The sequence below is a fragment of the Magallana gigas genome, chromosome 6, assembly GCF_963853765.1.
Source record: "Magallana gigas chromosome 6, xbMagGiga1.1, whole genome shotgun sequence".
Lineage (NCBI taxonomy): Eukaryota > Metazoa > Mollusca > Bivalvia > Ostreida > Ostreidae > Magallana > Magallana gigas.
This window is the reverse complement of record NC_088858.1, coordinates 5,656,798-5,672,616: the sequence shown is the minus strand read 5'-3', so window position 1 is coordinate 5,672,616 and position 15,819 is coordinate 5,656,798. Positions and strand designations below refer to the sequence as shown.

General features: G+C 32.4%; 1 protein-coding gene across 1 annotated transcript; it reads left to right on the top strand.

Moving 5' to 3' along the window:
• The first annotated feature begins 309 nt into the window (after positions 1-309).
• LOC105328565 (polyribonucleotide nucleotidyltransferase 1, mitochondrial) lies at positions 310-14,720 on the top strand. Its single transcript, XM_011429487.4, has 25 exons — positions 310-523; positions 1,318-1,378; positions 1,543-1,617; positions 1,898-2,003; positions 2,299-2,348; positions 2,465-2,528; positions 3,221-3,268; positions 3,732-3,842; positions 4,509-4,686; positions 5,854-5,905; positions 6,147-6,204; positions 6,324-6,420; positions 6,768-6,870; positions 7,251-7,321; positions 7,683-7,719; positions 8,268-8,337; positions 10,401-10,490; positions 10,787-10,944; positions 11,184-11,255; positions 11,417-11,480; positions 11,850-11,930; positions 12,039-12,229; positions 12,544-12,599; positions 12,976-13,054; positions 14,530-14,720. Exons 1-25 carry the CDS (start codon positions 405-407, stop codon positions 14,668-14,670), a joined length of 2,232 nt encoding a protein of 743 aa, XP_011427789.3. The 5' UTR covers positions 310-404; the 3' UTR covers positions 14,671-14,720.
• Positions 14,721-15,819: the final 1,099 nt, after the last annotated feature.

Genomic DNA, 15,819 nt, shown 5'->3' with positions numbered 1-15,819 from the left:
ATTGTTTTTCCTATCTTTAGATAATTATTTTTGATAATTCTTTGTAAAACATGAGATTTAAAGACTGACATGTAATTAAGGTTAAAACATTTTGGGGTGTTAAGTCGACGATCATATATTTTAGTTAAACCGTACATCAAAATTTTACTATACGGTTGCGTTATTGATCTAAAATAAGAGAAAAAAAAATAACTTTAAAAATGTTGCTTGAATTGCTTACAACTATTTTTCAATACTGACAAGCCTTATATTGAATACTCTATAGATGTTCAACTTCTCGAATAAAATGCGTTCAAGTTAATATCAAAATTCAAGATGTCTGCGCCCTTGAGTTAAAAAAAAACACATGAATTTATGATGAAACTCACGAATATGCAGAATCAATCAAACACCGGTTAATCAATATGTTTTATTTATTGTATTGTTCGAGAACATGTTTTAAATTCAAACGATGGGATTTGATAAAACGGTGGGCGTCCACGACTACTGGTGTAAATTCTATGACAGTCAAAGTTGGGAAAAGGTAGGCTTTTTTTCGTCTATTTATGAAGTTGAACTCATTCAGAGTATTGATGAACTACTTCAAAGTATATTCAATAGGCCATCCCATTCATTAAAAGTTTGTACCAATCTTTGAAAATTTCAACAGCTTTGGATTGAACCAGTAATGATGGATCAGAGCGGGATTCGAACCCGGACTTTATATTCAGTCAGCTGCGCTACCATTTGGGCTATCGGTTGTGCGCAATCGATCTTGACTTATCTTCACTGTCAGAATCAAAGTCTGATAATAATCGTACTATTTTCTTGTGTATATGGTAATGGCATACTCATGTTAAATAGTCAGGTGCCAAACAACTCATTGAAACAGATTGATAGGTACAAACCTTTGACAAGTCAGGTAATTGAAAGTAAAGCTTACCAACATGACATTGCAAAAAATAAACAACTCATAGATCATAAATGACAATTCATCGAAAAATAAAGTAATGAAAATAAAATATCATTCAATGATTTTTCTCTGTTTTTATAAAGAGACCCATGGCATTTGAATTGGACAAAATTCAGGGGAATTTTGGTCATTTGGAAAAATCTTTTATAATTGTATTCATGAATAAACTGTAAAGGAAATTTAACTTTTTTGTTCCAATTCTGATCGTTGTATTATTAATTACTAACTGTTCTTCTCTTTTTCTTTAAAAAGTAAAAAAAAAAAAAAAAATGCACGTCTTTTCTTTTGGAGTTAAAAAACATGCTGCCAAGTGTAGGTTCAGTTGGGAAAAAATCTGTGATAATCATGATAATCCATTTTTGCAGAAATCTCACCATAGAAACAGGGAAATTGGCAAAATTTGCAGATGGGGCTGCAGTTATAAAGGTAATGGATAGTTAATGAAGAAAGCAAAATCCTGTCACCTTGTTTGATGAGTTTTAAATTCTTCTTGTTTTTAAGAATCTGAAATTAAGTATTTTACACAAAATTCAGATGTCAGGTGGGCCAAGTTTTTCCAGAAAATTGATCAAATTTATTTTTTGTTTTAGCAAGGGGAGACAAGTGTTCTTGTCACAGTGGTCAGCAAGTCTCTGTCCCAGCCCAGCTCCTTTCTGCCCCTCACAGTAAGTTGTGATGCTAGATCTAGAATAATTACTCTGTGCTCTTCAATCTTGTCTTCTTAAGAATGATTCTAATCAAAGGATGAGATAAATAATTCATCTGTAGAAAACAATTTTGTTCATCTAGACATCTGTCTTTGGGATGGGGTATCATTTTATGTGTTGTAATAATGATTTTGAGTAACATTGTAAGTGAATCAAATTAACAAGTAGAGTATTGATAGAGTATAAATAATGTGAATCAGGATGACTGGTGTCATTTAGATGGTGTCTCTCTGTACAGGTTGATTATCGACTGAAGGCAGCCGCTGCTGGGCGGATTCCCATGAACTTCTTCAGGCGAGAGAGGGGCCCCACAGACAATGAGATACTTACTAGTCGTGTAATAGGTAAGTGAAGCACATTCATCTTAAATATGTAATTAAAGTTACCCATAATGTCTTACAAAATCTTGGTGTTCATCAATACAGTAAAACACGGTTATAACGAAGCACCAGGGACGGCGATTTTGCTTTGTTATAAGCGTAATTCGTTATATCCGTCAAGTTTACAACATGTAATATAGTCACGGGGAATGAAAATCACTTCGCTGTAAGCATCAATTCATTATAAGCGTGTTCGCTATAACCGTGTTTTACTGTATCTGTTCACGCCTTGTTCCTGATGAGTGGTTTTTATTTTCAGATAGATCTATTAGACCCCTGTTCCCAGAAGACTGTCAAAGAGAATTACAGGTGATGTCTACATTGTGTTATACCATAAGCCAAAATTTTACATTAAAAGTAATGCTTTGTGCTTATTCTTTATTGAACTAATTGTTTAATGGTGTTTATCTCTACTTGTTCTCTAGGTGATGTGTAATGTACTAGCAGTTGACGGAGAGAATGATCCAGCAGTCCTCAGCATCAATGCAGGTGTGTATTGTCCTGAGGAGGTGCTGCGGGTCTGGGAAAGTTTGAACATTAAGGCTACAATTTTACTCTAAATATTTTAAGAAATTCTTTTTTAGTGACCTTACATATATAGGTATGTCACCGGGTTAGCAGATGTATAACTGTCAGTCAATGTAGCGGGTCTCAGTAGCTCAGTGGTTAGAGCTCTGGCACAGTAAGCCATAGGCCATGGGTTCGTGTCCCTGTTGAGACTTGACTTTTTACCACGTGTTACATTTGGCGCCCAACGTACATATCCCATGGTCACTCCCTAGGAACATGTTTCACAAAATTTCCTTAACTCTTAGAAATCTACTTGTAAATACCTCTTGGTAGATGAATTTCTACCAAGAGGGGGAGTATGTCACCTGGGTAACAGGTGTGTCACTGTCAGTCAATATGTCAGGTCTCAATAGCTCAGTGGTTAGAGCACTAGTACAATACGCCAGAGTTCTAGTACGCCTGAGTTCTAGTCCCAGTTGAGATTTGACTTTTTACCACGTGTTACATTTAGAACCTAAATAAAGGATGAAAGATAATTGCCATTTATTTTGATATCCTCTGAAAAGATTTTTACACTAGATTGATAAACAGTCTTCCTATATACTTTCATTTTTATTTGTTTACATAATAGAATAATGAATTTTTCACTATATCATTTTCCTTTCATTTAGCCTCCTGTGCCACAGCTTTATCATTAATGCCATGGAATGGACCAGTGGGTATGTATTTTATCACTGTGAACAGATATTTTTACCACTATTATTCTTAAGATTTGATGCCCTCCTGTGTTGTTATTATAAAAATTTCATAGGAATAAAAAAAATTTGTCAAATATGTAAAAAAGATTACAAGTGCATAGAATTTACAACATTACAAGTCATCTCTAAATATAATGTGAAGCCAATTTGTCACATGTAATATACTATACATTTACATATACTATACATGAATACTAATTCATTTAAATCATTTACACATGTACAACTACAGTTTTTGAACTAAATATATTTTTCAACAGATATTCTTTTTTTTTTAATTATATTTTCTAGTGTACTGAAACTCAATTTTGGAACATCTTTATATCTACTTGCAAAAATGTATTGCTTTATTATAAGAATCCAAAGATAAGTTGGAATAATAATCTATCATAGGATGAATGTAATTGGCAATTGTTTCTTCCAGGGGCTGTCAGAGTTGGTTATATAGATGGAAAGATTGTGATCAACCCACAGAGGCATGAGCTGGAGAAGAGTGATATCAACTTGATCGTTGCTTCTAGTTTGCAGGGAGTAGGTAACTATCGAGACAATTATGGAGGGTATGCATTGAAAGGTTCACATTGAAATACTTCAAGATGAAACACCTCTACAGCCATGCTTTGGATGCACATGCATTTATATATAACCTCCTGCAAATTGAAAAAAAAAATTGTGTTAACCCAAAGTCAGATGGAGACTACTTTACATGTACATATGTATATTCTATACACAATCAGTGCAGGATTTATCTCCCCTCAAGCATATGTCAAGACATCGTTCTTAAAGTATTGTATTATTTATAAAAGTTAAACAATATTTCATCCCTCAAGGGATGATATACCGGTAATCAATGTTGCCCTCAACTCCAGTCAACATTTGCATATTATTACATGTATATGCCATATAGCTTAGGCACTCAATAAGAGACATGTATGTTCACTGTTGTACATGTAGTTGACCTTATTTGATTTATAAGTGGTTAGTTACTTCCAAATTGAGTAAGACACTTTGAAACCTAGTATTAACTTTCAAGAGTCAATCATTTGAAAATTGTCTTAAATTTTTTTAGTGTTTATTGTTTTAAAAACATATAAAATTTATGTATTACTGTATTTATTTTGTAATCTGCTTTGATCGCAGACAGGATTTTTGGTCAGATGAGTTAGTAACCTATAGACCCCTAATTTCTTTGCCTCTACAGTAATGCTGGAAGGTGGAGCGAATATTGTCAGCTATGATCTAATGAAACAAGCCATAAATACTGGTCACATAGAGAACATGAAAATAATCCAAAGTATCCAACAAATGACTGAGAATAGCACAAAAGCCAAGAGCACTCCGAAGGAAGTTCAGGATGAACTTTGGAAAACAGTTTACAGGTATTAGATAATTTCTCTCTTCCATGAAAATACATGAACCTCATTTGCTTTAAAACTTTTTTCCATGAAGTAGAGTAAATCTTCCTCAATTGTTAACTTTCAATGGATTAGACAATATAAGGATAAGAGGGCATTTTAACCTTCTACATTAAGTCCAGTAGCATGCACTATATGATAAAAAACCCTGTATAATAAGTTTATTATCTACACTAATATTTTTTAGGTCATCATAGCTGAAGGTTAATTTTTAAATTGTTACAATTCACCCTGTCTTAAATTTGCCCGCTGACAATGAGAACAAAAGGGGCAATAACAAAATGGGATGATTATTTTCCTGTAGACAGTATAAAACTGAAAATCTTTAACATCTTTTTCTCAAAAACCATTTGGCTAGAAAAGTTTAATCTTAAGTGAAAGCATCATTAAGAAGTGTATATTCAAGTTGCTCTAATCATGACCCCTTGGATCCATGGGGCCCAATAAGGGTGTCAAATTTGTTCATAAGAATGTACATGTATATAATAATATTATTGTTGCTCAAGTGAGGGATCTGGTCCGTGGGCCTTTTGTTTATATACTCAGTATTTGTGAATTTTTTTTTAAATCAAGCTTTATTTTCAGTAAGATTGGAGATGTTTATTGACTGTACACTGATTATTGTAAGGAAACAACTTTTAGATGTTGATTGAAATATTTCCTACTTAGATCTGATTGCAAAATTTTTGGTGTTTATATTCCATGCACGTATATCCGCAATTTTTCCCTTACATTTTATCTTCTTCTTTTTTTTTGGGGGGGGTTCTGTACCAAAATTCTGTAAAACTTATTGCTGGTTTTGAATCAAGACAATAACAAGATTTTATATTTAGTCTTTTTAATTAATGCCCTATGTATTGATATATAGAGCAACACATACATTAGTAAGTGAGCATATACAATGTATAATTAAAATTAATATTTTGCAATCTTAGATCTTAGAGTTAATCAGCTTTGGAAATATTTAAAGATCAAAGATTATTTTCAAATTGTATGAAGATCTGAGCTCATCAAGGGAATTGTTAATCAACTTAACTTTTAAATTCATCATACAGGTTAGGAATTTGAGTTTTGCACTAGCCTGTTGGCATGCATGGTAACAGAATGATTTTTGCTGGTTTTATTTGACAGTGTATGCAGCAAGGCCTTCTACCCTATATTCAATGACTACACTCATGACAAGGTAAATCAGTGAATTCTCTCTGACTGATTGACATTTAATTGGGTTAAATAAGGGAAATATTTGATACTGTATTAATTATTTACTTTATTCTAAGTGCCCAGGATATTCAAATATTGTTCTTTATAGTGGAAAACATGTTTTTAATTTTTATAATTATTGGTTACTATGAAATTGTCCTTTCTTTAAGTTTGTTTTTATCAAGGGCAGTTGTAGTAATGCTCAATATAACACCTTTTTTCAGTTCTCGAGAGATGCGAAAGTAAAGACAGAAATAGAGAAAGCAACCAAAGTATTATTAGGTAGGTAGTGAATACTTTGCATATTATGAAAAATAATCTTCTTGGTTAGACTGTATTAAGAAACATATGCATAAGTTTTTTATATACCATTTAATTAATTTGCAATATCTGTTTGACAGAGATTTATCCTAATGTAGACAGAGAGTTATTGAACTCGTACATTCAAAAATGCTTCAAAGAGGTCTTCAGGAAAAACATCTTTAAAACAGACAAAAGGTAATGTGGCTGTCAGGGTTGAGTCCTTGGACACCAATTTTTAGTCCCACATTTGCTAACTGACCATGAACCTACTTGCATTGCTAATTGAATGTGGGCCAACTCACCGATGTTTTACTATTTCAGCAATGAAAAAGTGAAACTTAATTCATTTTTTTTGAAGAATGAAAACAAAGATCATGTTATGAAATCATCTTGTTGTCTATAGATGCTTATAGTGATTTCCTCCATAAAATGTGTTAGGGAGCCAATTAGAATAGGCAATAGGGCAGATTTATCCAATAAATTTGCAACAGATTAATATAAAAACATATCATAACCATTTCTCTCATTCTGCTCATTACCAGGTGTGACGGTAGAGGGTTGAGTGACCTCAGGAACATTTCATGTAGTGTGGACGTTCTCAAGCCTCTCCATGGATCCTCTCTGTTCCAGAGAGGTCAGACTCAGGTAATAGGTCAAGAGAGGTAAGAGGTCATCCATGAGGTGAAAGGTCAACTGAGGTGAAAGTTTGTGCATATTCATCTCTCAAAATAAAATGTTATATTTGGCCATTAAGACACTCATAATCACTTTGTACATGTGTCTTCTTTCTTCTTTTTCCATTCGTTTTTAAATAAACCAACTTGTTGATAAGCGACCAAGAAGTACTTTCATTACATTTATGTATATCTAAAATGATATGCATTTACTAAGACATTAGCATGATTTAAAATGATTAATCTTGTAATGAAGGTACATGTAAATTGAAATCTTTTGTTTCGTTTTAAAGTTTTCTTTAGTCTTGAATTTTGATGCTTTCTAATGACCTTATCTAAATTATGTTTTAGGTTCTTTGCACCATGGCCTATGATTCTCTGGACATGTCTTTAAAATTTGATCCGGTTTCACAATTAATCAGGTAGGCGATGACATTCAGTGTTTCTTTTGTGTTTTCAAAAATTCTATTCATAAATTGTGGAGCATTGTTGTATATACATGTACAGTATATTGTAAAGAGAATAAGATTTCTCCATCCCTCTCCCCCCCCCCCCCCCCCAAAAAAAAGCACACAAATGGTTGAAAGAAAACACCAGAATCATAGTAATTTATATTCAAAGACTGTTAGTAAAATAGAGTGATCACAAAACCCAAAGTGGGTGTTTATATTCAGCTTATAACCTGTTAATTTACATTGTGAAAAAACATTGGGTCTTCTTGTGGATTTTAAAAATCTCACAATCTATTATTGTAAACATGTCTTTTTCTTTTTTTCTTTTCAGTGGTGTAAAGGAGAAGAACTTTATGCTACACTATGAAGTAAGTTAAACAACATTCACATGGGCAAACCTCAAAAAATAGTAATGTTAGCACCCAAAATGGCAGATGATTTAAAAAGTGTTGATAAGATATGCTTTGCCACATTGTTATATAAATGTGATAATTAATATACCTGTATATGTATAGCCTTTGATGGGGCCTGTGTATAGCTACATGAATATCATCTTCAGAGAAAATCATGTAAACTTAGAACAAAGTATAAAAAATTTTAAAGGTGGATTGATAACATTCGCTTCATGTATATTTAGTTATGATGCAATACTTATATGTACTGCAGTTAAACTCATGAACAAAACACTATTGAAATGTAACTGTAACTTGATGAGACTTTGATTTAGAACTCACTAGTATTTGCTTACTTTCCTTGTAATCTTCAAATTGCGTCTTATCTGTCCATTATTTTTCCATGTACATGTAATTTAGAAATATCCAAATTGTAATTTAGCTTTAAGAGGCAAATGAGCCCAACAGAAATCTAAAAATTGATGTAAACAGTTTCCATGTAATTTGCTTTGTGTTTTGTATAGTTTCCTCCATATGCTACAAATGAAATCGGAAGACCCGGGGCAGCTTTGGCCAGAAGAGAAATTGGACATGGTAAATCATTTTATTGACATGTTTTGATAAATATTGTAAATTCATGTAAGTTTATTTATATTAACGTTAAAATGATTTTATTAAAAACTGGTTCTTTGTTTGGTTTTGATATATATTAGTGGATTGCAGAGAGGAGTGCTCACTAAGACTGGCACATTCTGATGCTGACGCGGTCTCTAAGTCTGCATTCATCATGTACCAGTCACAGTGCAAAGTACTCCAATAACTTCACTGTTGGTGTAAGTCACTATTGATCAAATTGACACACTATGATGCTGACCCCACCATTTGACTCAATGTCAGCATACAAAATGTGCCAAGTCTTACAATAGCATTTCTTAAAGAGAAAACCATGTTCATTTGACACAAAGGACTGTGAAGAAAGAACTTGTTAGTTAATTCCTACAGGTTAAAAAAATGTTCTTATTGGTCACAGTAAGATTTTGTAATAAAGTAAGAAGTAAGGTTCTAGATAGACATAGAATTATATCTGATGCCGCCAGACTAGGTGATAGGGAATACAAAGGACAATGACACATGCTTGATGCTAGCAGATTCTCTGTCCCAAGCTTGCATACAAAATGTATCACTCTCCCTGTATATCAGATGCAAATAGTTTTGAATGTCAAAAAACTCAGCAATAATGATTACATCCAATTAAAGTACAAAAAGGAACTTTAAAGGAAAAAAATAGAGATCATTAGTTTATTTTAAATTTCTCTTTTTTTTTCTCAAAGCATTGATTTTTTTATAAAGATATTTAAGAAAATTCAGTTATAAATGAATAGTCAAATTTAAAAAAATCAACAGCTTTTCTTTTTTTAATCAACAATGGATTACTAAAATTGAAACATAAAATAAAGATCAAATAATTATATAAACCAATTACTTATAGATTGAAAGCAAATGATAGTCTTACATACCTCAAGTATACATTGAAACTGAAATAATGCAAGGATTGGAATGGTTAATCCTTTATTCAGTCTGGATGTCACATGATCCCTGCTGGTTGTGTCAGGCTTTGTGATTGGTCAGTCCATCCCTGACATTTGTTTGTCTCACTTTTGAACTGCTTCATGCTGTTCCAACCTCAGATTAAATGGACCCTAGTAGTCAGGTCTCCAGGTTTGTGTTAGTTTACCTGGATTTAATTTTATGACACCTTTCATACCTATGTTCCCCTGTTGTTCTAGCTCAGTGTTATATCACAGAAAGTGAGAATCTGAAGTTTGATACATATATTCTTAAGATGAAGGTCTTTGTAATCCGAGTTCAAGTGGCATAAAAAATAACAATAACTATCAGCTGGATTTCTATAAATCTTAATAAAGAGATAAATATACCTGTAGATACTAATCCATAAATGCATCCATTAATATTTTGAATCATAGTACATGTAATCAATTAAAAAAATATGTACACAGTGTAAATATTTTCCTTGATATTTTTTAATTTTTTTGTGTTTCAATGTTTGTTAATTTTTCTTATTTATACTAATTGTGAACCATTAATGAATTTAATGCTGATATCTTTTTCATAAGATTTTACCTGAAATATAAACAAAGCTCTCTTGTTGATCAGAAATTTAAATTTACATCAAAGTTATACATGTATTTTGGCCTTTATTCAATCTTTTACTGAATGTTATAGTTTATAATTTTTCTTTCATTACCGTACAAACCAGAGTTTGATTTAATATGTCTGATTGCACAATATGCATGGTTGTCTTTATTGAAGATTCAGATGGGGGTTTTTTTATGAAAAAAAAGTTAAACGTCTAAATTTGAATGTGCATAGATACATGTACAGTTATTCGTTATCATTTTGCTCTTAAAATTTCTAAGGATATTTTGAAAATGTCCTCCCAAATATCACATAGAGCAATTAAGATTTTGGCAAATGAACAGTCCATAAATTATGGACCATATTACATTGAATATCGGTACCTGTTAATATGTTTTATCTGGTTTTGATTCTAAAATAAACATTTTCAAAAAGGGTAGCTTTGTTTGATATATTGTGTATTTTTAACAATGAATAAATTCTGATGAACCTTCTAACAGGTGCTCTGGCTGAGAGGGGACTCAGGCCCATCATCCCAGATAACCTTCCTTTCTCCCTGCGTGTCACCTCAGAAGTTCTGGAATCCAATGGTATGTGCCAGTGTCTTCTTGAACTATCTTTTTAAACAATTTCATGTCATTCAATTTTTTCAAGCTGCTACATGTTAATGTATATTTTGTTTATGTGTTTAATTCTGTAAGAGATTGATCAATCAAATAAAGTTTGAGTATATATTTACATACTGGTATAAGTACATGTATATTATTACACTTGTGTAGAACATTGTGTGCATATTTACATTGATGTACCAATTAATGTATTGTTGCCCCTTGAGGGCCCATTATTTGTAAAGTAGATAAGTTGAAATAAATTGAATATTTGACAGGATCATCATCCATGGCCTCAGTGTGTGGGGGGAGTCTGGCCCTGATGGACGCTGGCGTGCCGGTGAAGGAGGCTGCCGCTGGGGTCGCTATTGGACTGATGACGAAGATCAACTACCAGGGGGAAATCATTGACCACCGAATCCTCACAGACCTTCTGGTGAGTCTTCAAAAACTATTTCATTTTATCAAATGTTTGCACCAATATGCAGTGGATTTTTATCCAATGAGTTGTATGTTTTCTTTCCCTTTGCCAAGGCTTTGGGATAGAAAACTCACAACTTATTGGATAAAAATCATGTACCAGTACAAATCTTGAGAGATTCATATATACATGTATGACAAATACACGGGATAGTTGCTGTAGTTTATTTCTTTGTATATTTTGTCATTATATAGGGTATTGAAGATTACTGTGGAGACATGGATTTCAAAATGGCTGGGACAAGAAATGGTATCACTGCTATACAGGTAAATATAATATGTAGTTTCAAAGTTCAAGAAAAACATGTACAAGTATATTTATTGTACATGCTCTTGTATGAAATTCAGTGTTTCTTTTAATCATATTTTAGTTTGAATATGATGTACATGTATCTTGGATACAATGAATATATTGATTTATTTCCCAGGCAGATATAAAGATAGAAGGTTTACCTTTGAAAATTGTATCCAAAGCCATTGATGCTGGAAAAAGTGAGTGGATTTTGATACTGAGAACATCATGTAAACTGTAGATTACTAGTTTAAAAATGCAATTAATTTATAACCACATAATGTCTAGGGAAGCATCCTCAGATTTTAAATTTCTGACAGCTGTTCAATATTCGAAATTATAACAAAAGTTCAACGCTAGCAATTTTATGTACCAGCGATTTGGTACAATACAATGAAATTGCAGAATTAGATACTAGCATAAAATAAGGAATCTATAATATACAATACATTTATCAATATTTAGACATGTTCCATATTCTCTGAGTGACATTTTATGAAAATGAAATATACCTCATAAGTAAAGTACTTGTTAGTGTAATAATAGAATATAATTTGTTTTATTTTCAGGTGGAATAGTTAGGATACTAGATATAATGGATTCTGTGATAAAAACTCCTAGACAAGACAAGAAAAATTCCCCTGTCAAAGGTAGGGGCTAATCATTTATGTTCCCACCTACACCTTTAGAAACTGCTGTCTGCCACATGTCACATGTACAGTGTGTGAGACTAATAAATTAATGGTTTTTTTCCTTAGAGACATTTGTGATCAACCCTAAGAAGAGAGGCCGAATTATGGGGTTTGGAGGTTCAAAAATACGAGAATTGGCACAGAAAACAGGAGTACAGATGTCCCCTGTGGATGATAGTGTGTTTGAATTGTTTGCTCCAGACTCAGCTGCAATGGAAGAAGGGAAGACCTTGCTAAACTCGTGGCTAGAGGAAAAGGTATTATACAAACGCCATGGTTACCCGATCAATTTGACCAACAATTCTCATTATAGAAAGGGCAAACCAGTAATACAAAAATTTTCAGTTTTCATCAACATTTTTAAAATAATTTAGAATCTCTGAGTGATAGCCATTACTTCCTGTTGTAATGGAACAAACTACATGTACATATTCAGTTATCAAATGATGAAGATTAATATCTGCCCTGTCTGCCATTAAAAACTAATAGAACTAGCGAAGTGTTCTATATTTTATTTGGTGGGTATAAAATATACATGTATACATTTTGTATTATTATTTTCTTATTTTAGCCTGCTCCAGATATGGAATTTGGAGCAATTTACACAGTCAAAATACTGGAGGTGAAGTAAGTACAAGAGCAATGCACTTAGTTTGAAATAAAAATGAGACGTAGTGTTACATACTTGTAGTACAGTTTGACCTGTGGACTGTAAATTTCTAATTAAGTGCAAGGAATTAGTATCGGCGTAAAATCATGAGAACCACATCTTGCGAATTTTAAAATCTGGTTTTTATTTTTAAAAACATGTAAACTACATTAAAAAATGTTAAAAATTCGGCATTGGCAATTTTATGTTCTCACGATTTGATGGAAATCGGTTGAATCCAGGAATGATGTCCAATGGTTATAATTAACAAGGATAGTTATATAGACAGCTAGAAATGAACAAAGAATGTTTTTAATTGTTGACATTGCTGAACAATTTCACATCTCATTTCAGTGTAACAGGTGCTTTGGTAGAAATTCATAAAAATATGGAGCCTGTTTTTATACACAGAAGACAGCTAGACACAAGATTGGTGAGCACAGATTTGATTAATTCAACACTCACTGTTTTTTGATTTGGATTACTAAAGCTTAATCAAATGTCTTGAAGATTCAGATCATTTACATTTTTTAGGGACCACTTCTGTACCAGTTATTAGTCACCAATTTCTGCCAAAATATTTTAAAAATGAAAAATTGATTAATCCATTCATTGATATTTTAACAATCAAATCACCAATTTTATTTGTAAATTAATATTTTAATTGAGTGATAATTTTTTTTTCAGTTACATTAGTTTCATGTCTGCCTTTTTATAATTTTCTAACAAATTAATTGGAAATTTTACTCTCAAACTTTCAATTAATTATCATAAATGGAAATTTTACCGAAGAACTTTGCCAACTCTCTTGGCATGTGTGTTTGTTGATTTTAAAAAATACAATATAAGTAAACCTTTTTACTGGAATTTGTTTATTTTGATGTCATTTAGTATTTTCACCCCTGCGAATGTTATTGTCATTTAAATTTTGGACCACGTGGTATTATTTGACCCTTTCAGTTTCGCAGTTAAAATCGTGCCTCGTGTTTGTAGTCTATTTCATAGAATCTAGGTACTTGTAGTCAAATATCAAACCTAGAGGTTTATTGATTTTAAACCTTATCTTCATTAATTGGTGGATAAAATGTGTTCTAGAAATAAATGTGACAATAGAAGAAAATAGTTTTTTTTCTGCTGTTGCAACAACTAACATGATTAGAAGAGACACCCCTAAGGGTTTATTTTCGATCCGCGCCTGACCTAGTAATAGCATCAATAGTGAAACAGACTATTCTATTTTATGCAGAATGTTTCATGAAAATGGCTCGATATACTAAGTTTTTATGCAAAACAGACACTCATTATTTTTTTAAAAAACATGGTATTGCACACAACAAGCATCAAGCATGGCGTTGATTTTATTAAGCAACCCAATGTTTATATTTTAACCACTCTTCACGTGGTTGAACACGAACGATAACTCTGTTCTGAATATCATCGTTTAATTTAAATAAACGCTAGGTAGTGAAATAAAATATACATCTTAGACGATTTTCATGTTTTAACATAAATCAAAGCAGGATATGATATGAAAAAAGACCAGTCCTTACGTATTTTGAGAATATTATCCGAACATATATACTTCCGCTCGAAATTTGACAGGAACTGAACAATTCTCGGTGAAGTCTCGTGAACTTTCATTCGAGCACCTCTGGATTTATTATATACTTAGCAACGATAAAGAAAACATTCCGAACACATTCGCAGGGGTGATTTTGATACCATAAATAGTTGAACTAGGGTTCAAAATATTTTTAACTAAGTTCAATATTTGACCAAATCCAGATTTTATCTATTTTTGTAAATATACATACTTTAATTTTCAAGACTAAACACATTTACTTATAAAGTACACAAAGGAAAGACAATTATTAATCATGTGTATGTTACATTTTGTCCACTGAACAGGTTGAGGATGCCAGGCTGCTTGGATTCAAACCTGGGGATGAAATCCAGGTGAAGTACTTTGGCAACGACCCAACTTCCGGACAGGTTCGGCTTTCTCGCCGACTTCTCCTCTCTCCGTCAGTCTCCGCCTTCAAGTCTTGACGACTGTGATCTATAGTTCAAGATGAATATAACTCGCAAGAGCATTGTTGTTGCCAGCAGTAAAAAAACAAAAGATAAGACACATGTTTTAATGTGATTCAATGGAGATCTTGTGGGAAGATTGAGGAGACATGGCTCATAACACAGCATGAACCTGCCTATAAGGATCCCATTTTTCTGATTCACAAGTGAAGTTGATTCAATGTGATTTCAAGATATATTGTTCATGTTTTATAGGAAATTCCTGTAAAGGTTCCTTTGACATGGTTAACTATTTTAAAGCAAATTAAACTCAACAAATATTATGATTTAAACCAACCTGTTAATCTGGTATCTAGATTATTGTGAAGAGATTCATAAATGTTCCTATCCTGGGTTTTTTCCTCATGTTTTATGAACGCTCAATATCCATATACATGCTTTATCGGCCAAGATTTTAAATAGGAAGAGTTATCTTCCTTGAAGTTCTTTTTTGGAAGATCTGTTATATCTTCTCCAGCCACAAAAATTATTCATAAGAGGAAAATGTTATTTCCTTAAAACACTTCATACTGTTATTGCAAAGTACAATTGTGATCACATACATGAGATATTTAAATGAACATGTATGAATAAAATAAAAAAATATTCATATATTAAATCCTTTTGTTTGATCTGAGATGAGTTTTTCTAATCGAAAACTGTCTAATGTAAACTTTTTACATTTTTTACCACTTCATTTGAGCCACTAACTTAATTTTGACCAAATTTGGCTCATAGTATCTATGGATGAAGTGCTGCCAAGTTTGTTCAGACAAATGAAGGATTAGACCCACCTCATCAGATATATTAATGAAAATTTTAAAATCTTTTCATAATTAAATAGCCACTAATATCAAAAGTTTTATAAAAGTCTCTTTTTGTATGATAGATTGAAGTTTGTTCAAATATGACCCTACGTTACAGGAGGAACCACAGTGAGGGTCCTGTAATAGATAAAAAAATATCCCAATAAATAGTTTCCCTTGGAATATGGAGGCAGGGAATGTTGAAATTATTGTAGATGAGTGCTGATAATTATGTTTTCACCATGACCTTTTTGGTAAGTAAGGGGTTTCCAAAACATGGGGTTGTACCAACAAGTTCTACTAAAAAAGGAAAGCTTTAATT

Coding starts and splice junctions, on each gene's coding strand:
- LOC105328565 (XM_011429487.4), top strand. CDS start 405: ATGTTTTATTTATTGTATTGTTCGAGAACATGTTTTAAATTCAAACGA. Junction 524..1,317: donor ACAGTCAAAGTTGGGAAAAG/GTAGGCTTTTTT, acceptor CCATTTTTGCAG/AAATCTCACCATAGAAACAG. Junction 4,687..5,853: donor CTTTGGAAAACAGTTTACAG/GTATTAGATAAT, acceptor TTTATTTGACAG/TGTATGCAGCAAGGCCTTCT.